The sequence below is a fragment of the Carcharodon carcharias genome, chromosome 34, assembly GCF_017639515.1.
Source record: "Carcharodon carcharias isolate sCarCar2 chromosome 34, sCarCar2.pri, whole genome shotgun sequence".
Lineage (NCBI taxonomy): Eukaryota > Metazoa > Chordata > Chondrichthyes > Lamniformes > Lamnidae > Carcharodon > Carcharodon carcharias.
In genome coordinates, this window is record NC_054500.1 from 3,637,770 (window position 1) to 3,665,159 (window position 27,390).

The 27,390-nt window shown below is 43.4% G+C and overlaps 1 protein-coding gene across 1 annotated transcript in view; it reads right to left on the minus strand.

Annotated features, from left to right (window-relative positions):
- The window catches only part of zgc:162698 (uncharacterized protein LOC560165 homolog), a 62,014-nt gene that overhangs the window by 14,207 nt on the left and 20,417 nt on the right, over nucleotides 1-27,390 (minus strand). The window contains exons 10-15 of the mRNA XM_041179332.1: nucleotides 20,926-21,109; nucleotides 19,447-19,546; nucleotides 18,479-18,572; nucleotides 13,564-13,635; nucleotides 7,472-7,580; nucleotides 3,785-3,843 (exon numbers count right to left, since the gene is read on the minus strand). Of these exons, the coding sequence (XP_041035266.1) occupies nucleotides 3,785-3,843; nucleotides 7,472-7,580; nucleotides 13,564-13,635; nucleotides 18,479-18,572; nucleotides 19,447-19,546; nucleotides 20,926-21,109 (618 nt within the window). The remainder of the gene's footprint in view (nucleotides 1-3,784; nucleotides 3,844-7,471; nucleotides 7,581-13,563; nucleotides 13,636-18,478; nucleotides 18,573-19,446; nucleotides 19,547-20,925; nucleotides 21,110-27,390) is intronic.

Consider the following 27,390-nt stretch of genomic DNA (forward strand, 5'->3'; position numbering starts at 1 on the left):
GACTTGGCAAATGCAGCAGCCAATTTACAGGCAAGTGCGTCAAAGAGATGAATAACCAATTAGTTTTTTTTATAAAGTGGGTGCAGGGGCAGAGGGACCTGGGGGTATATATGTACACAAATCATTGAAAGTGGCAGGACAGGTTGAGAAAGCAGTTTATAAAGCATAGGAGACCCTGGGCTTTAGAAACAGGGACAGAGTACAAAAACAAGGTAGTTATGATAAGCCTGGAAAAATTCAGCAGGTCTGACAGCATCTGCGGAGAGGAACACGGTTAACGTTTCAAGTCTGTATGACTCTTCAACAGAACTGAGGAAAAATAGAAAAGAGGTGAAATATAAGCTGGTTTAAGGGGCGGGGTGGGACAAGTAAAGCTGGATAGAGGGCCAGTGACAGATGGAGATTGCCAAAAGATGTCATAGACAAAAGGACAAAGAGGTGTTGAAGGTGGTGATATTATCTAAAGAATGTGTTAATAGGTGACATTAAGGGTAGAAAGCAGGACAAGCAAGGTACAGATAGCCCTAGTGGGGGTGGGGTCGAAATAGGCTAAAAGGTAGAATAAAACAAATGGATGGAAATACATTTAAAAATAATGGAAATAGGTGGGAAAAGAAAAAAATATATAAATTATTGGAAAAAAAAGGGGGAGGGTCAGAAAGGGGGTGGGGATGGAGGAGAGAGTTCATGATCTAAAATTGTTGAACTCAATATTAAGTCTGGAAGGCTGTAAAGTGCCTAGTTGGAAGATGAGGTGCTGTTCCTCCAGTTTGCATTGAGATTCACTGGAACATTGCAGCAAGCCAAGGACGGACATGTGGGCAAGAGAGCAGGTGGTGTGTTGAAACGGCAAGCAACAGGGAGGTCTGGGTCATGCTTGCAGACAGACCGAAGGTGTTCTGCAAAGCGGTCACCCAGTCTGCATTTGGTCTCTCCAATATAGAGGAAACCGCATTGGGAGCAGCAAATGCAGTAGACTAAATTGAGGGATGTGCAAGTGAAATGCTGCTTCACTTGAAAGGAGTGTTTGAGCCCTTGGGACTGTGGGGAGCGGGAAAGTAAAGGGGCAGGTGTTGCACCTCCTGCAGTTGCATAGGAAGTTGCTGTGGGAGGGGGTTGAGATGTAAGGGGTGGTGGAGGAGTGAACCAGGGTGTCATGGAGGGAATGATCCCTGCGGAATCCCGCGGTGGGGTGGGGGGGGGGCGAGATGTGTTTGGTGGTGGCATCATGCTGGAATTGGCAGAAGATGACCCTTTGAATGCAGAGGCTGGTGGGGTGATAAGTGAGGACAAGGGGGACACCATCATGGTTCTGGGAGGGAGAGGAAGGTGTGAGGGCAGATGCGCGGGAGATGGGCCGGACACAATTGAGGGCCCTGTCAACCACCACGGGTGGAAAACCTCGGTTAAGGAAGACATGTCAGAGGAACTGTTTTTGAAAGTGGCATCATCAGAACAGATGCGACGGAGGTGAAGGAACTGAGAGAATGGGATGGAGTCCTTACAGGGGTGTGAGGAGCTGTAGTCGAGGTAGCTGTGGGAGTCGGTAGGCTTGTAATGAATAATGGTGGACAGTCAATCACCAGAAATTGAGACAGAGAGGTCAAGGAAGGGAAGGGGAGTGTCAAGAGATGGACCATGTGAAAATGATGGAGGGGTGGAAATTGGAAGCAAAATTAATAAATTTTTCCAGGTCCAGATGAGAGCATGAAGCAGCACCGAAGCAATCATCAATGTACCGGAGAAAGAGTTGTGGGAGGGGGCCGGAGTAGGACTGGAACAAGGAATGTTCCACATACCCCATAGACCCATGCAGGTACCCATAGCCACACCTTTTATTTGGAGGAAGTGAGAGGAGTTTAAGGAGAAATTGTTCAGTGTGAGAACAAGTTCAGCCAGACGGAGGAGAGTAGTGGTGGATGGGGATTGTTCGGACCTCTGTTCGAGGAAGAAGCGGAGAGCCATCAGACCATCCCAGTGGGGGATGGAGGTGTAGAGGGATTGGACGTCCAGGGTGAAGAGGAAGCGGTTGGGGCCAGGGAACTGGAAATTGTTGATATGGTGTAGGGTGTCAGAGGAATCATGGATGTAGGTGGGAAGGGACTGTCCTGCTTTCTACCCTTAATGTCACCTATTAGCACATTCCTTAGATAATATCACCACCTTCAACACCTCTGTCCTTTTGTCTGTGACATCTTTTGGCCATCTCCACCTATCCCTGGCCCTCTATCCAGCTCTACCTGTCCTACTCCCCCTTAAACCAGCTTATATTTCACCTCTTTTCTATTTTTACTTAGTTCTGTTGAAAAGTCATACAGACTTGAAACTTAACTGTGTTCCTCTCTGCAGATGCTGCCAGACCTGCTGAGTTTTTCCAGGTATTTTTATTTGGGATTTCCAGCATCCACAGTTTTTTGCTTTTATCTCAGTTATGATAAACCTGTATAAAACACCAGTTCTGCCTCAACTGGAGTTTATTTGCCCAGTTTGGGTCCTACTTTTTAGGAAGGATGTGAAGGCATCAGGGAGAGTGCAGAAAAGATTCACAGGAATGGTCCCAGGGGTGAAGAACTTCAGTAATGTGGACAGATTGGAGAAGCTGGGGCCGTTCTCCTTGGAGAAGAATTGGAGAGGTATTTAAAATCATGAGGAGTTTGGACTGAGTAGATAGGCAGAAACTGTTTCCATTGGTGGAAGGATTAAGGCACAGATTTAATGTGATTAGCAAAAGAAACAATGGCAATATGAGGAAAATTACTTTCATGCAGAGTGGTTAGCACCTGAAATGCACTGCCCGAGAGGAGTGGAGGCAGGTTCAAAAGAAACCTTCAAAAGGGAATTGCATAATTATCTGAAGAGAAAATAATTGCAAGGGAAAGGCAGGGGAGTGGGACTGGGTGAGCTGCTCTTACAGAGAGCTGGCACAGACACAATTGGCCAAATGGCCTCCTTCTGTGCTGTAACCATTCAATGATTTTTGGGGGTAGTGATTAGGAGGAATGGTGACAATGACAACAGGAGAACTCCTTGCTCTTCCAATAGGATCACTGGTCCTTTGGTATCTGGCTGAAAAGGTAAGCATGATATTAGGAAGCACTTCACATAAAAAGCATTGGAAATTTGGAACTCTCACCCAGAAAGATTGAGGCCTGGGGTCAATTTAACATTTCAGTCCAAGATTGAGAGAATTTTGTTAGGCAAGGATGTCATGAGGGATATAGAACTAAGGTGGGTGGACGGTATCAAGGTACAAATCAGCCATGGTCTAATTTGACAGGCTGAATGAGCTACTCCTGTTCTCATATTCCAGATGGGACCTTGATTTAACCTCAGGGATGCCACCTCCAATAAACACAGCTCTCATTTAGCACTACAGAGTGCCAACCTGGATGATGCACTTAAATCCTGTGGTGGGATTTGAAGCCATGACCTTCAGTCTCAAGGAGACAGCATGCCACTGATTGTGTCTGATACACCAGTAAAAACAGAAACCTTTCTGAGGATTCATGATGCCTGTACAGCAGGGCAGTGGAGGTTGGGAAAGACATTTCACAACAAGTACTATGGCTAGTTAATGGTCTTGGATCAAACTCCTTTATTAACTTGACTGAGGCAGCCTGAAGCGCAATTATCATATGGGCTTTCTTTATTGCATTGGTAATCGTTACAAGAACCTTATAAATAGACTTGCTGCCCTTCACCCAGAACAAACAATCACAAACACAAAGGGAAGATAGCAGAACAGACTCTGTGCAGGCAAATGCAGCTTGCAATGTTCACTCACCGACTGACAGGCTGGAAGTCTGAATGTCATAGTCACCCAAATGATAAAAATCACTGAAGCTGAGGAAGGAACACAAACACTTTTGAAACAGATAATGTCAAAAATCTTTCCACTTACAGCAAGCAAATCAAAAGAGTGGCAACGAATTATGAGGAAATAGAAGATCCAACTTTCCAATTTAAGAGCATTGCTGAAGATATGAATGGCCTTAAAGGATACAGAAACTTGTTTATGATCTTCTCCTCCTCCCCCCACCCAACCCTGCCCACCCCATCATTACATTTTAAGATCCTCAGCATTCAAGGGTCCATTTGGGTCACACACTCTTCCCCAAACAAGTGGGCAGGCAGTTTACCTATTACCCTACCCACAACAACCTGTAAACTGAGACTGCAGGAGGGCACAAACACTACAGAGATGAAGCTTTATCCTCCAATTCTACCCCAACCGACCTGATAAACAAGCAGGATAGGGACTGTGATGAGGCTGGAAGTGTTTCACTCTCAAACATATTCAGGGACAATAAGTTGGATCAGATTCCTGATCTCTCCGAGCCAGTCTGCTGAGTTCGTACTAGGCACAGGGACTGGGACAATATTGCAATATCTATTCTGAAAATAAACCATAAGAGTTCAGCAAGTCTGTACTCTGGCAATTTACTGCATGAATATGCAGGCCACATTATATAAGCTGCAAGTTAAAAGGAGTTGGCAACGTAACTTTACCCTTTTACCCCCAGCTGGGAGGGATTGCAGGACAGTCCAAATGAATGCAGTCAGATGAGGCTGAGATTTTCAGTGTTCTTTCCTCCTCACTGAGGAAGAACAGTTTTCACACAGCATCTTGCTTAGTAGTCCATCCAGCTGACGAGCCTCATCTTAACTATGGACACTAATCCCGAGAAACCATTATGTTAGCTGCTAAGCTGCAGAGATCAGTCAAAACAAGATATGAACCTAAAACATTGTATTTGGCGGCATTATGCACGGTACCAACTGAAAAGGAATTGTCAATCAAGTAATCTGCCAATGTGTCTGTGTGTAAAGAATGATCATAATAATGTCTACAGCTAGTCAGGAGTAAAAAGTCAAATTCCCTCTGTGATGCCAGCATGTGGTGGCTCCATTAATATTTTCTATACATTCAGAAAGACAATAACTGGAGTCCAGGAGCTTAATCAAAAATTATTGGGCAGTAAGTCAACGTGGGCTGTTCTTGCAACTCAGAGCATTAACAGGGTTTGAAGAGCAGGTCCGATCTCTTTTCCAGTGCCAACATTGACAGGGAGTAACTGACTGAAAGCTGGTGCAGTTTCACTGATTTTAATGGAACTTGCAACCTGGACCAACTTCTCAGCTGTTTCTGGAGCCTTCCAGCTACTGGCAAAGGATTGTGAACTAGTAAAGTAGACTGCAAGAACAATTCTTCATCGAGGTAAAGCACAAGAAGGCATAGAAGAGAATGCAGAAACAGGAGCAGGTCATTCGGCCTCTCAAGCCTATTCTGCCATTTAATTAGATCATGATTGATCTGTACGCCATAAATCCATCCACTCACCCTTGGTTCCGCAACCTTTAATATCCTTACATAACTAACAAAATCAGTCAATTTGACATTTTCCAATTGAGATTTAATTCCTATCCCTCAATTTAAAAACTGACAATATAATTGTCTTTTAGCTCTTCAAACCCTCTACCCCAATCCTCCCACCCACGACATATAGCATTTCAACTGGAGCGCACAGAGAGGACAGGTAGAATGTGGTACTTGACCTACTTCTCAGCCCCTGCTAATGCCAATGGCCATCTCCCAGGAGATTCAAGGAAAGCTCTGGTTTAACTGACTGCCCAATATGCCACTCTTTCAATTAATCCTGAACCCCAATTATTGTCTTTTTGAATATATAGAAAATGTTAGGGGAGCCACCACATGATGTGAGATGCCTGCAAGTCCCACTACTGCAACTCTGCAAACTTCATTAACACACTCTACCCAACCATAGTACCAGTAGTCCCAACTTTTCGGGAAAAATTGTATCAAATTTAACTGCTACTTTTTGACTCAAATATTTAACATGGCTTTATGTTAGAATATCAGAAATGGAACTCTCTCATGATTTCCCATCTCTCCTGAAGGCTCTCGTCCTAGGGTATAGTTCTTAATTCTGGAGTTCAAAACTCTATTGCAGCCTTGAATATGCTTAAAGATAGAGCATCCACAAAACTCTCCGGTGTAAAATTCCAAAGATTTACAAGCTTCTGAGTGAAGAAATTTCTTCTTATTACCTGGAAAAACTCAGCAGGTCTGGCAGCATCGGCGGAGAAGAAAAGAGTTGACGTTTCGAGTCCTCATGACCCTTCGACAGAACTTGAGTTCGAGTCCAGGAAAGAGCTGAAATATAAGCTGGTTTAAGGTGTGTGTGTGGGGGGCGGAGAGATAGAGAGACAGAGAGGTGGAGGGGGTTGGTGTGGTTGTAGGGACAAACAAGCAGTGATCCTATCACTGCTTGTTTGTCCCTACAACCACACCAACCCCCTCCACCTCTCTGTCTCTCTATCTCTCCGCCCCCCACACACACACCTTAAACCAGCTTATATTTCAGCTCTTTCCTGGACTCGAACTCAAGTTCTGTCGAAGGGTCATGAGGACTCGAAACGTCAACTCTTTTCTTCTCCGCCGATGCTGCCAGACCTGCTGAGTTTTTCCAGGTAATTCTGTTTTTGTTTTGGATTTCCAGCATCCGCAGTTTTTTTGTTTTTAAATTTCTTCTTATTTTGGTTCTGGATAATTGACCTATATCCTGAGATTGTGCCCTCATGTTCTAGATTTCCCAGCCAGGGGAAATAACTCTTTACCCAACCATAGTACAGTAGTTCCAATTACCTGGAACTACCCTGTCAAGCCACGTCAGAATCTTGTATGTCTCAATTAGATGACGGCTTATTCTTCTAGACTTCACAGTATAGGCCCAATTTACCTACTATCTTACCATAAGACAATCCTGTCATCCCAGGAACCAATTTAGGGAACCTTTGCTGTACCACTTTCCAAGGCAAGTACATTCTTACTTAGATTTGCAGGCCAAACTGCACACGGTACTCCAGGTGTGGTTTCACCAAAACCCTACCCAATTGTAGCAATTGTTCTTTACTCCAGTACTCTTGCTTCCCAATTGCTTAACTTTGTGTGCCTTGTACAAGTCTCTGAGCAACATTTAGAAGTTTCACACCTTTTAAAAAAACAAACATCCTGCTTTTCTATTATTACCAAAGTTGAATAACTTCAGATTTCCCACATTATATTCCATTTACAACCTTGTTGCCTACTCACTTAACCTCTCTATATCTCTATGCAGTCTTGTGTGTGTCCCCACCTCACAGCTTACATTCCCACCAGCTTTGCATTGTTAGCAAATTCGGATACATCACTCTTGTTCTCTTGGTTTAGTTATTAACTAAACCATCAGACCTTTCCAAATCCTGCTTTCATAATTAGAATAACCAGTTGCCCTGAAATTTCCAATATTGATGAAATGAGGTGTGACCCTGGGGTTGATAGTTCTCAACAATAGGCATAAACAAGGCCACCTGGATTACAAATACATGAAACTTAATGAACATCTGTAAACATTACTCTTCACCCCGAACCATCCCACAATTTAATGTTGCGCAACAATTGGAAACTTACCAAAAACAGCAAATATTAAAGTGTTTGTGAAGTGCCGATACAATGAGAGTTTCACCACAGCTCTTCGGAGTTTCAACTGCTTCATTGTCTGGGACAGGCTAACGAAGATGTGCAGGGGGTCAAGGAAAGTACAATTTGTTTGAAAAGGCAATTAAGACTTCTTTTTGGCTTGACAGTCCCTCACTTGAGTCACAAACAGGTTAGTTATCACATTATAACCAGCTCTTAACCAAACACAGCACATCCATTAGCGAATGAAGAACATTCATTTGTAAAACTGTCATTGGGGGAAAGAGTTGGAAAATTCAGAATGGAAAATCAATCCAGTACATTAACAAGAATGAGACGATTTCTGGCGCTGGGGGAACAGTGTTTTTTGCTCCACTGATCAGCACCAAAACAAAGAAAAAAAGTGAAGGAGAAAACTTCCTCAGGGTAGGTGGTGATCTGAGGGATTTAATCATAAAATAGATGGCAAGGGGCGAGGACTCCACTAAAAGATGGGATATTCTTTTAGTTATCAAATGGTAATTTGGACAATACAGTGGTTTACAAGTAAATGGAGCTGCGGGTTGACAAGTCTCCAGATCCTGATGGGCTTCATCCTGGGGTGTTAAAAGATGTGGCCAATGAGGTAGGAGATACGCTGGTGTTAATTTTCCAAAATTCCCTAGATTCTGGAAGGGTTCCATCAGACTGGAAAGTAGCAAATATAACCCCTCTATTGAAGAAGGGAGGGAGGCAGCAAACAGGAAACTATAGGTCAGTTAACCTGATGTTTGTTACAGGGAATGTGTTAGAATCGATTAAGGAGGTTAAGCTGGACACTTAAGAGAAACTCAAGGTAATCGGGAGAGTCAGCATGGTTTTGAAAAAGGGAAATTGTGTTTAATCAATTTACTGGAGTTCTTTGAAGGAATAACAGGCACTGTGAATAATGGGGAGCCTTGTAGGTGTACTGTATTTGGATTTCCAGAAGGCGTTTGATAAGATGCCACATCAAAGATTATTGCAGAAATTAAGCTCATGGTGTAGGGGTTAGCATATTAGCATGGATAGAAGATTGCCTGGCTGGCAGAAAACAGTATGCATAAATGGGTCTTTTTCTGATAGGCAGGATGTGACGAGTGGGGTTCCGCAAAGGTATGTACTGGGGCCTGAACTTTTTACAATTTATATAAACGACTTAGGTAAGGGGAGTGAAGGCATGATAGCTTAATTTGCAGATGACAAAGATAGGTAGGAAAGTATGTCGCAAAGAGGACATAAGGAGGTTGCAGTTGGATATAGATAGGTTGAGTGAGTGGGTAAAGATGGAGTATAATGTGGGAAAATTGTTCAGTTTGGCAGGAAGAATAAAAAAAGCAGAGTATTACTTAAAAGGAGGATGCTGCAGAATTCCAAGATGCAGAGGGTGTTCTAGTGCCTTGGTCACAAAAAATTAGTATGCAGGTACAGCAAGTAATTAACAAGGCTAATGGAATATTATCTTTTATAATGAGAGGAGTTGAACATAAAAGTCAGGATCCTATGCTTCAGCTATACTGAGCATTGGTGAGGTCCCATCTCAAATAGTGCGCGCAGTTTTGGTCTCCTTACTTAAGGAAGGATGTAGATACACTGGAGGCAATTCAGAGGAGGTTTACTAGATTTATACTGAGAATGAGCGAGTTGTCTTATGAGGAAAGGTTAGATAGGCTGGGTTTGTTTCCACTGGAGTTTAGAAGAGTGAGGGGTGACTTGATTGAAATATATCAGATGCTGAACGGTACTGACAAGGTGGATGTGGAAAGGATGTTTCCTCTTATGAGTGAGTACAGAACGAGGGGGCACTGTTTTAAAATTAGGAGCTTGCCCTTTTAGGGCAGAGGTGAGGAGAAATTTTTTCTGAGGGTCATGAGACTTTGGAACACACTGCCTCAGAAGGCAGTGGAGGCCGGGTCATTGAATATTTGAATCTAAGATTATCTGGGGTAGATGGAGACGTGGAATTCGAAACAAAAACAGATCAGCCATGACCTTAGTGAATGGTGGAGCAGGCTCGAGGAGCCGAATAGCCTACTTCTACTCCTATTTCATATGTTCATAAGTGAAGTTAAGTAAATCACAACATTTAAGAGAGAATGGATAAATTGAAGAAAATCTTTAAAGACACAGGGAAGAAGGGAGCAGTGTTACAGTAGATAGATTTGGTGGAGGAAACTGGTGCTGGGATAGATAATGGGCAAAAAGACCTGCTCTTATGACACCAGCATCTCATAAACCTTGCTTCATGGTTTCAGAACAGTAAATGAGGTCAACAGTTGAGTTGAGGTCAACTCAAATCATGCACACTTTTACCCAGGCTTCCCTGTATTATATGGAGAGCCCCCCTTCAGCAAAGAACCCGGTATTATAAGCATTATTGTACAGTAGGCCCTTTGTAAGTCCATATCTTTGCTAGAAACATTTCACAATACAGTTCGAATATCAAACATATCATAGGATGGGTACATTGAAAGTGGTCACTTAGACCATTGGATACTTTAATGTGCAAGTACCACTTAAGCTTGCTGTATGCAGCTGAAAGGGATATTAAGAACTAAGCTACTATAGGTCTGAAGTATTTGCAAGAAAAATAATAGCCCCAACACCAAATACAGCCACTCTCCTCCCCCCTGTCTAAAGTTAATACTGACACTCCCGTTTCATCCTATCCAAAGCTTACACTGGCACTCTCCTCTCCCCTGCCTAGAGTTAATAATGCCACTCTCCTCTACTCTGCTCCAAAAGTCATTGCTGCCCCTTTCCTCTATTCCCCCCTTCCATCCAATGTAAAGTGATACATTCCCTTCCACATCCACAAAGCATTCATCCTGCCCTCTTCCTTTCAGCTCAGTTTCCTCTATGCTGTTGCTATCCAAACACTGGTTACTTGACTCTGGCTGCTGTTCATGTAAGAACCATTTGCATTCCCATTAGGAATGCTGTTGAAAGGAGCTCTCACAATATTAATCTGTCAGCAAACATGGGCTACGTCCCAAAAACTCTGTCATTTATGGTGATGACTGATCTTATAGGGACAGCCACCTTTTTTTGTGTTAGATAATGCTACAGTTCTGCACTCAGCCTTGGCTCCTAATGCCCCCACCTCACTTAATGCTCATGATACAGCTGTAGAAGAGAAGGGCAAAGAAAGTGAAATAAAGTGCAGAAAGGCGACAGGTCAACATTGAGTCTTGAAAACAGGATGAAGAAGGTGACACCAAATACTTTTATTTACAATTTTGGGAGGTGAGGTGGACTGAAGTGGGGTCTTGAAAATTAAGTAATCTTAAACTTGTCCATGAAGAATTCCTTGAAGTAGCAGAAGTCTGCAATTCAGTGTGAAATTCTAGATATATTGATGGAGTCAGCAATCTATAAAGTTAGTGACTAAGTAGCTTTCAATTGCAATACGAGTGTTTATAAAAAATGGTCTGCCTCTCCCCCCACCAGCACATTATTTTGCTCAAGGGTTGAACAAAATGGCCTCTTTGCAACCCAAAGGCATGGGACATTTCCCTGGGGATCTCTTCCTCCCACTTGAGTCTCTGAGGAATTGCCTAGCCTCTCCTAGTTATCTGTCCTGACCCTAGGGCAGCCAAGATTGAGACTTTGTACTTTCATCAATGCAGATAACCTACATTTTGAAGAAGTGTCGTAATAGCAAACAGCACATAAGCTGTTAATAATAAGCTTGGGCTGCTTTGAGTTTCGAAATATGAATTGGGATAATTTCTATATATGATTGATTATCTACCACCATTTCAGTGCTTATATTTAATCTTCTTTTGAAGAGTATTTGAATGAACCAGGATTGGGATCAGGGAGGGAATTTGTAATCACAGCACTGTGAAGCAAGCAGAGACAAAGCTGAATGGGCAGTGCAAAATTAACTTCTTCCCTCTCAGTAGCTTTACTAAAGCAAGCACCTCACTCTTTCAGTCTGGCAGCCAACAGCCATGCCTTGAAGCCTCCATTATAGACCAGTCCAATGAGTAAAGTGATTGAAGCACCATATTTATTTGCAATGGCCTGTCACAATTCAGTGGGGAACTGCTTCTGACTGCTAAGTTACAGTATGAGTCCTTGGAAGGCCAACCAAATGAAGGGAATTCAAGTTTTGTTGAGCAAAACAGCCACTAACTTGAATTGTACATTAATGTATGGCCCTTTCTGTAACACTCTTTATAATCTTTGATAGCACGGAGGGAAAAGTCAGGGTTTGACATAAAACCCAATACCTGCCTGAAGATTGAATCTAAACTGATGTTTGAACTTGGCTTTTTACTAGAAGGTTTGCCATTAGACAGAAGATAGATCCTTAATGATTGAAGCTATTTTGGGGATCTTGAAATTTCCAATGGCTTCAGGCAGAGATGGGTTAGTTCTTGGAATGAAGCCAAAGATAAATTTCTTTTTTCTCTAGCAGACTCAACGTGACTAGCTAAGCATCAGACAGCAACAGGATATCCACCAGCAGAGTGAAGAGTCAAATATAGCAAGAGGGATGGCAGCCAGCAGCACTACATCATCCTGATTCTAAGAAACAAAGACAGAGAGAATACACAAGAGTGGGAGATAAAAGCATCACATACAGTACACTAGCACACAAAGCCATTCAGATCACAAGGCAAGCTCAGTATTTCACTGCAGCCTCAATCTGTTAAGTACTCTAGTGATGTCATTAAGCATTCAGTAAAGTATAATCTTATGTTGAGGTTACCGTGTTGTTCCAATATGAAGAGAACATCCTGCAGTACAGTCACAGGATTTTGCACTTTTAAAGCTGTTAGTCTTTTTTTGAGCTGCCTCATTAATGGTCAGATGCCCATCGTTGGTAGTTACAATGACAGCAGTAATTCACATGATCCCAAAGTAGGTACGCCCACAAAAAAAGTTTCATCCATCTAAACAGATTCTACACTCTTCCAAGTGCAGCATCTTTAAATGATTCCAACATTTGCCCTCATTATTCTACTGGAAGTTGAATAAAAGTGTTTCCTGCTGTTATTAGTTTCAGCCAATGTTGCCTTTTCTTATTCTCTTCTGGATTTACCTCAATCATGTCCTTTAACGATCTCGCATTCCCTCCCCACCAAACTTGCCAAAGATCTACTGGCTCTATCATTCGAATGAAAGAAGTGCATTCAGTTCCTTGTACTTTAATGTGACATTTTGGGCTGTTTTCAACTTCCTTTCCAGACAGTGTTTAAAATGTGCAACTTATAGTTAGAGTAAATGCTGATAGACTTAGGGGAAGTGGGGCGGGGGGGGGGGGGCAGCAGCTCAAGTGGGACATAAGCACCAGCACAGGCCAGTTCTGTTGAACGTTCTGTGCTGTAAATTCGACGCAATAAAACTTAGCATTCTGTTGACTGCTGCTCTGCAATGATTGGACAGGTTCAGTTGAGGCAGCCAAGGTCTCTTTTAGCTTCAACCCTGGTTATTTGAAGACTATCCATGGAATTTATCACCCTTTCGTGTGCTTTCCACTTTATAATTAGTGATTATATTCCATCTACCATTCTGTCCACTTGCATACCTTATTCAATTTGTTTTCTATCTCCCAAGAAGTCAGTTCAGATTCAACTGAGCTTCTTCATTTAGTAGCAACAAAATTCATCCATGCGCTTAGAGTTTTTGAGTGGATGTCACTGCTGGAAATTAGAAATGGTGATCCCTGTGCAGTGCTCCTTTCCTTTCTGCCAATACTGACAACTCCTTTATCAAGTATCCACTGTCTTCTGTCCTTCTGCTAATCTCTAATCTATTTTCAAGATTCACCCTGAATCTCCACAGACTTGAAACTAAATATAAGCCTTTCAGGTGAAGTTTGTTGAATGCTATTTGGAAATCTAAACACTCTGCGTTGTGGTGCTGTCTACAATCCAACAGGGATGCCACTTCCAGCCAGCATCAGACAAGATCATCCAGGCTGTGCATATCTAGACACTAGTTTAATGGACAGATTTTCACCAGTCACCATGCAGTGTATAAGCCATGTTGTGAATATGGTTGAATAACTCCAAACAAATGACAACACAGGAGATGGGGGCAAAAAAGGATATCCACCACACAATACAGGAGTCTATTAATGCAAGAGAAATCTCACAGATGGTCATGGCTGCTGCAGAATGCTCCTAAAGAGGGACATCAATGTTAGTTAACATAATTAGTACAGTAACCTTGAGGAATTCTATATTGTATTTCTGAAACAAGAAGTTAGCAGTCTTCCACCTGCCCAAGGGAGCAACAGTGCACTACCACACACCAATAGGGGCTCCCGCCGTATACCTGTTAGGATGCCAGATACTGCAGACAAATCTCCAGACTCTCACTGCATCAGCAGCAAAGTGGACCTGAGCACTTGTCTGAGACATTGGAACAGGGTAACTGGCACAGAGGAGCTAGCATACTCCTGATTAGATTCACTTCTAGGGTACAGTGCATCATTTTTTTGGTAGTGGCAGGTTTCTAACTGCACTGTAACCAGGACAAATTATTTAGCGCTGTACAAAATCTCAGAATTTCCATACCACAGTGGAGTTTGATGTCCGGATTTTGCAATTTTCCATGGAATGATACAAACTGATCACTTGCCCCAATTATCATCATCAATCTTGATATTCAGAGGTGGATAAACTGCATCAGAAAAACATTTATCTGGGCTTGTACATCGCAGTAAAAAGCAGCATCATCCACCTCAACAAATTTTCCTCCCTCCTCCACAGCAAACCACAACTTGATCTGTGGCATTTAAAGAAAAAAAATCATTAAATGTGGGTACTGTTGGCAAAACCGGCATTTATTTCCCAATCCAAGTTTTAAAAAATGTATTCATGGGATGTGGGCTTCGCTGGCTAGGACAGTATTTATTGCCCATCCCTAGTTGCCCTTGAGAAGGTGGTGCTGAGATGCCTTCTTGAACCGCTGCAGTCCACGTGGTGTAGGTACACCCGCAGTGCTGTTAGGGAGGGAGTTCTGGGATTTTGACCCAGCGACAGTAAAGGAACGGCTGATATTTTTCCAAATCAGGACGGTGAGTGACTTGGAGGGGAACTTGCAGGTGGTGATGCTCCCGTGTGTCTGCTGCCCTTGTCCTTCTAGTTGGCGGCGATCGTGGGTTTGGAAGGTGCTGACTAAGGAGCCTTGGTGAGTTTCTGCAGTGCATTTTGTAGATGACACATACTGCTGCTACTGTGGAGGCAGTGAACGTTGATGGAAGGGGTGCCAATCAAGCGGGCTTTGCCCTGGATGGTCTTCAGTGTTGTGGAAGCTGCATTCATCCAGGAAAAGTGGGGAGTATTCCACCACACTCCTGACTTGTGCCTTGTAGATAGCAGGCAGTCTTAGGGGAGTCAGGAAGTGAGTTACTCACCACGGATTCCCAGCCTCTGACCTGCTCTTGTAGCCATTTTATTTATATGGCTAGTTAAGTTCAGTTCCTGGTCAGTGGTAACCCCCAGGTTATTGACAGTGGGGGATTCAGTGGTGGCAATGCCACTGAATGCCAAGGGGTGATGGTTAGATTCTCTCTAGTTGGAGATGGTCAATGCCTGTCACTGGTATGGCATGAATGTTACTTGTCAGCCCAAGCCTGGATATTGTCCAGGTCTTTCTGCATTTGGACATGGACTGCTTCAGTATCTGAGGAGTCGCGAATGGTGATGAACGTGTGCAATTATCAGTGAACATCCCCTTTTCTGACCTTATGGAAGGAAGGTCATTAATGAATCAGCTTAAGGTGGTTGGGCCGAGGACACTACCCTGAGGAACTCCTGCAGTGTTGTCCTGGAGCTGAGATGATTGACTTCCAACAACCACAACCATCTTCTTTTGCGCTAGGTATGACTCCAGCCAGCAGAGAGTTTCCCCCATTGACTTCAGTTTTGCTGGGGCTCCTTGATAACAAACTCAGTCAAATGCTGCCTTGATGTCAAGGGCAGTCATTCTCACCTCACGTCTGGAGTTCAGCTCTTTTGTCCATGTTTGAACCAAGGCTATAATAAGGTCAGGGGCTGAGTGGCCCTGGTGGAACCCAAACTGAACATTAGTGAGCAGGTTATTGTTAAGCAAGTGCTGCTTGATAGCACTGTTGATGAGGTCATCCATCACTCTGCTGGTGATGGAAAGTAGACTGATGGGGCAGTAACTGGCCAGGTTGGATCTGTCCTGCTTTTGTGTGTACAGGACACACCTGGGCATAGCCAGGTACGTGCCAGTGTTGTAGCTGTACTGGAACAGCTTGGCTAGGGGCATAGCAAGTTCAGGAGGACAAGTCTTCAGCACTACAGCTGGAATATCGTCAGGGCCTTTGCAGTAAACAGTGCCTTCAGCTGTTCCTTGATATCACGTGGAGTGAATTGAATTGGCTGAAGACTGGCATCTCTGATGCGGTGACCTCAGTAGGAGCCATTCGGCACTTCTGGCTGAAGGTTGTTGCAAATTCTTCAGCCTTATCTTTTGGACTGATGTGCTGGGCTCTCCCATCATTGAGGATGGGGATATTTGTGGGGCCTCCTTCAATGAGTTGCCTAACTGAGCTCTACCATTCACTACTGGACGTGGCAGGACTGCAGAGCTTTGGTCTGATCTGTTGGTCGTGGAATTGCTTGGCTCTATCACTTGCTGCTTAGCACATTTAGCATGCAAGTAGTCCTGTGTTATAGCTTCTCCAGGTTAACACCTCATTTTTAGGTAAGCGTGGTGCTGCTCCTGGAATGCCCTCCTGCACTCTTCATTGAACCAGGGTTGATCTCCTGGCTTGATGGTAATGGTAGAGTGGGGGATGTGCCAGGCCATAAAGTTACAGATTGTGGTTGAGTACAATTCTGCAGCTGCTGATGGCCCACAGCACCTCATGAATGCCCAGTCTTGAGTTGCTAGATCTGTTCAAAATCTATCCCATTTAGCATGGTGGTACATGAAAACGGGACTTCATCTTCAGAAGGACTGTGCAATGGTTACTCCTACCAGTACTGTCATTGACAGATTCATCTGCGACAGGCCGATTGAGAGGGCGAGGTCAAGTATGTTTTCCCTCTTGTTGGTTCCTTCACTACCTGCCACAGACCCAGTCTAGCAGCTATGTCCTTTAGGACTCGGGCAGCTTGGTCAGTAGTGGTGCTACCGAGCTACTCTTGGTGATGGACATTGAAGCCTCCCACCGAGTACATTCTGTGCCCTTGCCACCCTTAGTGCTTCCTCTAAACGGTGTCCAACATGAAGGAGCACTGATTAATCAGCTAAGGGGGCTGGGGGTGGGGCAGTACATGGTAACCAGCAAGAGGCTCCCTTGCCCACATTTGACCCGATGCCATGAGGTGTCATGGGGTCCGGAGGCGATTTTGAGGGCTCCCAGGCAACTCCCTCTTAACTCTATACCACTGTGCCCCCACCTCAGTTGGGTCTGCCCTGCCAGTGGGAGTTACCCAGGGCTGGTGATGGAGGAGTCTGGGGCATTATCTCGAAGGAATGGTTCCATAAGTATGACTATGTCAGCTGTGGCTTGACTAGTCTGTGAGACAGCTCTCCCAATTTTGGCACAAGCCCCCAGATGTTAGTGAGGAGGACTTTGCAGGGTGGGCAGGGGGAGGCAGTGGCATAGAGAAAGTGGAGGTGGGCTTTTGTTTTGGAACTGCTGCAAGTCATGTGATGAAGGTGCTCCTACAGGGCTGTCAGGCAGGGAATTGCAGGATTTTGACCATACAAAAACTGTGTATGCCAAAGCTTGATAGTGAAACTTGGAGGTGATGGTACTCCCATGTATCTGCTGCTCTGATCCTTTTAGGTGGTGGAAGCTGCAGGTTTGGGAGGTGCTGTCAAAGTCTTGATAACTTGCTGCAGTGCATCCTTTTGACAGTGCACACTGCAGTAACTGGTACGAAGCCAATGAAGGGTCCCATGTATACCAGCAGCCCTCCGGTACTTCACCAAATTCACCATTCCTCCCCTGAGCTGCAATAAACGTTGGCACACTATTTGGCAGGACAAGGCATCACAGCAAACCCTAGTCCCGTCTTTGCCCAATATCCACAAATGCACAATTTTCTAGTGGTCAAGGAGCAGTGGATTCAGGAGAAAGGATTAAGGGTCAAGAGTAGGTACTATGGCTGATTCATTCTCATGCTCTTCCTTGCCAGCCTGTGGTACCATCACCCATAGCACCCAATGACATTTACCCAGCATGGTAATCTTCAAATATGATACTTACTTGGCCTGTATAACTCAGTACAACACCAAGTGCTGCACTTGGCCTCCAAGCTATCAAGGAAAGTAATTAATTTATTTTCCTAAAAAAATCTAAAACACCACAGTGCCACCATTAGGGGGACAGGTTTCATGCCCACAGTTCCTCACACCAAACCTCAGCCGACAGGTCAAAACACAGAATTCGCATGCAACCCCTTTTGGCCAATTTAAGACCAATACTGGTAGAGATCTGGCAGATCATTTTACATAGCCAGAGAATAACGGGCAACATAAGGGGAGCTGGGTGGATAAGAGACAGGGAAAAAGCTGGGTCTGGAGGGGGGTGTGGGGAGGCCATGTGAAGAAGAGGGCATAAAAATTCAGCAGTGCCACTTTGAAGCACTGACTGGGATACAAACCCACCAATTATTTCAGAGTGATGCTCAGACATCGCCAGGAGCTCAATAGCTCATTGAACACTCTTGGGCAAAAAGTCTCCGCTTTAGTCACGTGTAACAATAGTCTGGCTCTGCAGAACCCAGAACCACAGAGTTGTTTCACTGCCGGTTTCTACCATGGGTTACACAGGAATGCTGGGTTAATTACAGGTTTGCCCTGGTCAAAGGACTGGCTTACGAAACCAGCTGTTTTCCCTCTTGACAAGTTCTTGTTTAAGTAAAAATCGCCACAGTCGGCAAACCTTGCTGTAAGCATTCCCCACACAAGCCACCTCCTTCTTGATCCCCCCAACGCCGAAAAATTCTAGTTTGATATCTTTATTGATGTTCTTACCACAGCCACTCTCAGGACTCCTTCTACTGAGGAAAACAGCAGGTAGAGCAGACCAATGCCAACTACTTGACTTGAAGTGGTTCCCAGCCGTGGTCTGTTTAAAAATGGGAAACAATGTTCTGTTAGGAAGAATGGCTTTCAATTTCACAAAATACTTCAGCTGCTTTTGGGCACCTCTATGTCAGGGGGATACAGAGAGGCTGAGGGAACTAGCTTTTCCCTTGGAGCCTACTCTTCCTGTTTGAGCCTAGACATTGAGCATCTGCAGGCTATTGGAAAAGAACTTGCATTTCTATCACGCCTTTCACAACCTGAGGACTTCCCAAAGCACAAATCAAACACTTTTTCCAGTTCCAATAAGAGGTCATCGACTGAAATGTTAACTCAGTTTCTCTCACAACAGAAGCTCCTTGACTTGAGTATTTCCAGTATTTTCTGTTTTTATTTCAGAGCAGCTGCAATATTTTGCTTTTGTGCAGAGACCACCTCCCCTGCTCTTTGAATAGTGACCCGAGGATTTTTAACATCTGCTGACATGAGAGCCTAAGTTTAATATCTCATCAGCATCTTCAACAATGCAGCTCTCCCTGAGGACTGCACTTTTTATCATGTGCTCAAGGATTTGGAGTGGGTCTTGAACGTACAACCCTCTGATTCAGAGGCTACCAACTGAGCCATGACTTGAACCTTCCCTTGGCCCCTGATGTTTTCAGGAGTCATCCACAACATTCAGAGTGGGAACCCTAGCTGATTTCCCACTCCCATTCTTTCCTTGGCCACAGGGTGTAGAAACCAAATTTTAGTTGCTAATGGTACCCACCCAAGACCAGGCAATTTGGTGCAGACAGGGAATTGCAAGAGGGGCTTTTCTAGAATATGTAAATTCAGTTCCACACTAGTTGCAACCTGTAATACGCAAGGCAACCGCACAGCAGCTCAAGAAGCAACAGGTACACAATACATCTTACCTGACAATACCATAGCCAAGCCCAGCGATAATGAACAGGATTCGAGCGAGGGTGCGCTTCACAGCTGACAGCAGCTCTGCAAAAATCACTGCTCCATGAACTGCAAGAGAGTGTTAAATGAGAACTGGGTTTAACACGTAACTGAGTAGCTTGATCTTAAAGAAACTGTATTGCCTGAAATACATTTATGAATAAACTGGAATTTTAAATTGTTTTTCTGACATTGCAGGAATTATGGATGGCTTAAAAACCAGAGAAGCCCAACGCAAATTTTTAGGAAGTGATTTTGCACCCCTTGCCCCTCAAGTAGCTGGGGACTTGTGCTGGGGTACAGGCCCACGAGGGCTGGCATTGCTCTGGGGCTTTCCCAAATTCTTCATGCGACGTTCAACATTGAACGTCAGGAGGCTATGGCTGTGCAGGGGTCACAGCCAAGCTCAATACTATCCTCACCCGACACCGACAACATTGCAGTCAATCAGGACTGGGAACCCATGGCTGATTCCCTCCCACCACCTGCAAGTCCAGCCTCTATCCGCTTCAATTTAAATTTAAAGAAGGTGGACATCTTACCAGATTCACTTGTTTCAACATTTACCTGCTAACATTTATCTGAAACACTCCTTTCAAGTGAAGCAGCATTTCACTTGCATTTCCCCCAACTTAGTCTACTGCATTCGTTGCTCCCAATGCGGTCTCCTCTACATTGGAGAGACCAAACGTAAACTGGGCGACCGCTTTGCAGAACATCTGCGGTCTGTCCGCAAAACCTCCCTGTCGCTTGCCATTTTAACACTCCACCCTGCTCTCTTGCCCACATGTCTGTCCTTAGCTTGCTGCATTGTTCCAGTGAAGCTCAACGCAAACTGAAGGAACAACACCTCATCTTCCGACTAGGCACTTTACAGCCTTCCGGACTGAATATTGAATTCAACAACTTTAGGTCGTGAGCTCCCTCCCCCATCCCCACCCCCTTTCTGTTTCCCCCTTCCTTTTTTTTTCCCAATAAATTATAAAGATTTTCCTTTTCCCACCTATTTCCATTATTTAAAAAAAAAATAAAAAAAAATTTTCTTTTTAAATTTTTTAAAAATCTTTTATGCTCTCCCCACCCCCACTAGAGCTATACCTTGAGTGCCCTACCATCCATTCTTAATTAGCACATTCGTTTAGATAATATCACCAACTTTAACACCTATGTGTTCTTTTGTACTATTGTTGTTGACATCTTTTGATGATCTGCTTCTATCACTGCTTGTTTGTCCCTACAACCACACCACCCCCTCCACTTCTCTCTCTCTCTCTCCGCCCCCCACACACAAACCTTAAACCAGCTTATATTTCAACTCTTTCTAGGACTCGAACTCAAGTTCTGTCGAAGGGTCATGAGGACTCGAAACGTCAACTCTTTTCTTCTCCGCCGATGCTGCCAGACCTGCTGAGTTTTTCCAGGTAATTCTGTTTTTGTTTTTGATTTACCTGATACACCCTGCTGAGAGATTCTATGGAATTCTGCATAGAAGACAGCTTTCTCCAACATTCCTAGCAGGATGACCCCGCCAATCCAGTACTGAATCCGGAGCAAATCTTTCCAGTGACAGGCCAACAGGAAAAGCCATACAACACTGTAGAGCACATAGATGATACACATCACCATGTAGAACTGCAGAAAGAAAAACAGCAAGTGAGACTGCATGATTCCACATGCCACTGCAACATGAACTTATTAAAAACTACAGGTGTAAACATCAGAGGTGGCACTGATACACAATGGGGGAAGAGGCAATGCACTGAACTGACTGTACTTTGCTAAGTGATAGCTTTTCATTGCCACTGTTTTCACTGTCGGTAACAAACAATACTTCATGCTGCCACTGTTATACCAAGTTTGTAGAACAGAACATTGCTTTGCAAAGGGGAGGTCATGCCTGACGAATCTGATTGAATTTTTTGATGAGGTGACTAAAGTGTTGGACAGGGGAATGTCTATGGATGTAATTTATTTCGACATCCAGAACGCATTGGATGCAGTCCCTCATAAAAGACTTTTCGCTAAAATTGAAGCGCAAGGAACTGAGGGAAAGTTATTGAACTGGTTAGGAAATTATCTGAACAGAAGGAAATGGGGACTAGGGATAATGGGCATGTAGCCAAATTGATAAGGATGTGTCTTGAGGCCTCAACTATGCACTGTAATCATTAATGACTTAGATGTTAGATAGAAAACCAAGTTTGCAGATGACACAAAGATGGACAACATTGTAAGCAGTGTAGATGGAAGCATAAAATTATAAAGCAATTTTCACAGTTAAGTGAATGGGCAAAACTGTGACAAATGGATTTCAACGTAGGAAAATGTGAGGTCATGCACTTTGGACCTAAAAAGGATGAGAAGAAAAGTGGAGGTCCAAAGAGGCCTGAGGGAGAGAGTTCTAAGTTTGTACCACCCCATGCATGAGAAGTGTTTCCTAATTTCACTGCTGAAAAGTCTGGTTCTAATTTTTTGACCCGCCTGCCATAGTCCTACACTCCCCAACCAGCAGAAACCGTTCCTCCCAATCCACCCTATCCCTTCCACTTAATATCTTGAAAACTTTGACCAAATCACCCCTCACCATTTCAATCCAGGAAATATAGCTCTAGTTTGTAGATCATTAAAATCTACACGAAGTAGTGCAGAAAATAATCAATAAATGTTAATGGAATGTTTGCCTTTTTTTCAGGGAAATAGAATACAAGGGGATTAAAGTCATGCTTCAGCTCTACAAAGCCCTGAACAGACCACACCTTGAGTACTGTGAGCAATTCCTTATATCACACTAAGAATACATTCACTTTGGAGGAAGTTCAGGTGTACATTTACAAGAATGATGCCTCCAAGGGTTAAGCTACAAGGAGTGATAAAACAAATTAGGGCTATATTTCCTGGATTGAAATGGTGAGGGGTGATTTGGTCAAAGTTTTCAAGATATTAAATGGAAGGAATAGGGTGGATTGGGAGGAACGGTTTCTGCTGGTTGGGGAGTGTAGGACTATGGCAGGCGAGTCAAAATTAGGCAACGCTTCTCATGCATAAGGTGGCACAAGTTTAGAATTCTCTCCCACAACTGGCAATGAACGCGAGATCGATTGTTAGTTTTAAATCTGAGATAGATACTTAGTCAAAGATATTGAGATATGAGGCAAAGGCCAGTATATGGAGTTATGTCACAGATCAGCCATGATCTATATCTCATTGAATGGTGGAAAAGGTTCAAGGGGCTAAATGGCCTCTCCCTGTTCCTACTTTGCTTGAAACAAGGGTCAATGCCAGGGTTTGTGCTCCGCACAAGCCTCCTTCAGCTCACCCTATCAGCATACTGTGATGAAATAGAACCTCAAGAATATATATTTTAAAAATATATTCTTATGCTATTTCTTCACTTTGAGCTAGACCTTTTGGCTGAACAAAGACCATTAAGATGGCTTTGTCTGAGTTTTTGTCTGTGACCCCAGGACAAAAGAAGCCACTTTGCAGCTTTAGAAATCTCACATCTCATTATCTCAGAGGAGCTACTAACGGTCACTTGGGAACTGCACAGCCCAACTTTAAAGGGAGCCACACTGAGGGCTTTTTGTAATTGTTAACCCAGGCTTGCCAAGTGGGGACAGAACATCTACTAAGACAATGATCTTGCAAACATTCCATGGCACCATAGAAAGGTTAGTGCAGAGAGTGGATGTTCAGCCCATTGTGTCTGCACTGGCTAAAGAGAAACTAGCTGCTCATTTTAATCCCTCTTTCTGGAACCTGGTCTGCAGCCTTGCAGGTTACAATGCTTCAAATGCAGATCCAGGTACTTTTTAAGTGAGTTGAACATTTCAGCCTCAACCACTAACTTACATAAGAACAAGGAGGACTAGGCAATTCAGCCCCTCGAGCCTGCCCCACCATTCAATACGATCAAGGCTGATCTTATTTTGGCCTCAACTCCAATTTCCCACCCTCTCCCCATAACCTTTCAACCCGTTACTAATTAAAAATCTATATCTCCTCAAATTTATTCAGTGTCCCGGCATCCACTACACTCTGAGGTAGTGAATTCCACAGTTTCATGACCCTTTGAGAAAAGTAATTCCTCCTCATCTCTGATTTTAATCTACCACCCCTTAGCCTCTTGTTCTAGAATGCCCCACAAGGGGAAACATCCGCTCCACGTCTACTTTGTCTATCCCCTTTAGCATCTTATATACCTCAATTAGATCTCCTCTCATCCTTCTAAACTCTAGCGAGTATAGGCCTAAATTGCTCAATTTCTCCTCATAAGACAAGCCCGCATCTCTGGAATTAATCTAGTGAACCTCCTCTGAACTGCCTCCAGTACAACTACATCCTTCCTCAAGTAAGGGGACCAAAACTGTGCACAGTACTCCAGGTACAGCCTCACCAATGCCTTGTACAGTTACAACAACACTTCCCTATTTTTATACTTTATTCCTTTAGCAATAAATGCCAAAATTCCATTTACCTTCCTTATCACCTGCTGTACCTGCATACTGGCTTTCAGTGATTCATCCACCAGAACACCCAGGTCCCTCTGCATTGAAGCATTCTGAAGTTTCTCTCCATTCAAATAATAAGTCAACTTTTTATTCTTCTGACCAAATTAGATAACCTCACACTTATCTACGTTAAACTCTATCTGCCAAATTTTGGCCCATTCACCTAACCTGTCTATATCCATTTGTAAATTTATTTCTTCATTGCAACTTACTTTCCCACCTATTCTGGTGTCATCTGCAAATTTAGCTATAGTACCTTCTATCCCTGAATCCAAGTCATTAATATAGATTGTAAATAGTTGGGGCCCAAGGACCAAATCCTGTGGCACCCTACTAGTTACAGCTTGCCATCTAGAAAAAGACCCATTTATCCTGACTCTATGCTTTCTGTTGGTTAGCCAATCCTCAATCCAAGCTAATATATTACCCCTAACTTTCAGAGATCTTATCTTGTGTATTAATCTTTTGTGCAGCACCTTATCAAAGGCCTTCTGGAAGTCTAGATATACTACATCTACAGGATCCCCATTATCCACTTTGCTTGTCACATCTTCAAAGAACTCTAGCAAATTAGCCAAACACGATTTACTCTTCATAAGACCATGCTGACTCTGATGGATTGTATTTTGATTTTCCAAATGCCCCATTACTACTTCCTTAATAATGGATTCCAACAATTTCCCAACAACAGACATTAAACTAACTGGTCTATAGTATCCTGCTTTCTGCCTCCCCTCCTTTTTGAATAAGGGTATATTAGCATTTTTCCAATCCCCTGGAACCATTCCAGAATCCAGGGAATTTTGGAATGTTACAGCCAATGTATCCACTATCTCCGCTGCCACTTCCTTTAAGGCCCTGGGATGTAGGCCATCAGGTCCTGGGCACTTGTCACCCTTTAATCCCAATAGTTTGCTCAGTACTTTTTCTTTAGTGATGATGATTGTTCTGAGTTCCTCCTTCTCTATATCCTTTGCACTACCTGTTACTATTGGGGTGGTACTAGTGTCCTCCACCGTGAAAACTGAGGCAAAATATTAAGCGTTTTTGCCATTTCTGCGTTCCCCACTATTAACTCCCAGCTTCATCCTTCAAGGGACCAACATTCACTTTAGTTACTCTTTCCTTTTATATGCTTGTAGAAGCTTGTACTATCAGTTTTTACATTTTGCGCTAGTTTTCTTTCATAAGTTACCTTTGCTCTTTTTATTATTATTTTAGTAACCCTTTGTTGATCTTTAAAAATTTCCCAATCTTCCAGCCTGCCACTGACGTTTGCAATTTGGTATGCCTTAGTTTTTGCCTTTATGTTATCTTTAACTTCCTTGCTTAGCCATGGATGCTTTTTCCCCCTCTTACCATCTTTCTTCCTCTTTGGAATATATTTTACTTGGCAGGAATTGAATATCTCCTTAAATATCTGCTATTGTTCATCAACTGCCCCACCTTGTAGTCTTCCTGCCCAGTCCACTGGGGCCAAATCTGCCCTCATGCCTATGTAGTTACCTTTGTTTAACTCCAGGACACTAGTGTGGGACTCAAGTTTCTCGCTCTCAAACCAAACTTGAAATTCTAGCATGCTATGATCACTCTTCCCTAGAGGATCCTTTACTATGAGATCATTAATTAATCCCATCTCATTACACAAAACCAAATCCAGAATAGCCTGTTCCCTGGTTGGTTCCACAACATATTGCTCCAAGAACCAATCTCTAATACGCTCTATGAACTCTCCCTTGAGGCCACCCTTGCTAATTTGAATAGTCCGGTCTATATGCATATTAAAAGCACCCACGATTATTGCCGTGCCTTTTTTTACATACTCCCAGTATTTCCTGGTTTATACATTGCCCTACTGCTGAACTACTGTTTGGGGACCTATAGAGTACTCCCACCAGGGACTTCTTTCCCTTGCTATTTCTTATTTCCACCCAGACTGACTCTACGTCTTGCTCTCCAGTGCCTATATCATTCCTCACTATAGCACTGATCCCTTCCTTTACTAACAAAGCTACACCACCTCCTTTTCCTTCCTGCCTATCCTTCCAAAACACTGAGTACCCTTGGGTATTCAACTCCCAAACATGTTCTCCCTGTAACCACATCTTAGTAATTGCCACCAAATCATGCCTATTTATCTCTATTTGCGCTGTTAACTCATTAGTCTTATTCCGAATGCTACGTGCATTCAGATACAAAGCCTTTAAGTTTGCCCTATTGTCAATTTTCCCTACTCTTATATGATTCTTTGGTGCAATATGGCGTTCACAAACTTTGACCCTTCCTTTCATCACTTTTTGGAAACAATCAGCCTCATCACTAACCTGCATTCTTACCCTCTCCTTAAACTTTGATTTTTTATACAGTAAATTCCAGGCACCCAACACCCTCTGGGTGAAAAAGTTTTCCCACATGTTCCCTCTAATTCTTCTACCAATCACCTTAAATCTATGCTCCCTGGTAATTGAACCCTCAGCCAGCGGAAACAAGTCTTTCCTGTCTACCCTATCTAGGCCCCTCATAATTTTGTACATCTCATTAAGTCACCCCTTAGTCTCCTCCATTCCTCCTTTCAACCTATAACGGCAGGGAAAGTTAGCAGTCTTGAAGACCAAGCCAAATTCCAAATTCTGGATAAACTTTCTTTGATGAAGGCCTTGTGGAGAGGTAATGTCACGTGACCTAAGCCTCTGGCTTACTGAACAAGTTAATAATGCTTTGCTGAGCTGCATTACTCAGTCTGCTCTTTAGCATCTGACTAGCAGCCACACACACAAAGGAGCTTTACTCAGGTTGGACACCTGGCCTCATCTACAATGCTTCTGTTGGGTGTTCTGTGCTATCACCTACAAGAATGATTCATCTCTGCCTGCCTATCTCATTAGGTGAAGAAAAATGAATAATACAGCATCAGTTTTCAACCTGTTGACCACCCTGAAGGAATGCCTCATTGGACTTTGATTCTGGACTCTGGAAACTACGTGAACCTATATTTGTTTACTCTGTGGTCTCTGTACTGTAAATCCTTCTTTTCTCTATCCCTATCTTTATTGTCTGAGTGTGGAGATGACAATGTGAGCCCTCCTCCTGCATTTTGAGTGTGTGCAAATAAACTAACCATCTGAGTTCATCCTATCTCGTTTGCTGCAGGGTTAGTAATAGAAAATTAGATTACAAAAACAAACTGAGGGTTTGAGAAAATGCCACCACTTATAAAGAGGGAAATAAATCAAAACAGTTTTGTTTATGGACAGGTGGCGAGAGAAGAAATTAGCATTGTTTAAATTAACCCCTTCCATTCCAGCTTCCCCTTAAATGCATCTATGCTACAGACCTCACCGTGGAGACAGTAGTGTATTGGTAATGTCACCAGAATACTAATCCAGAGGCCTGGGCTAATAT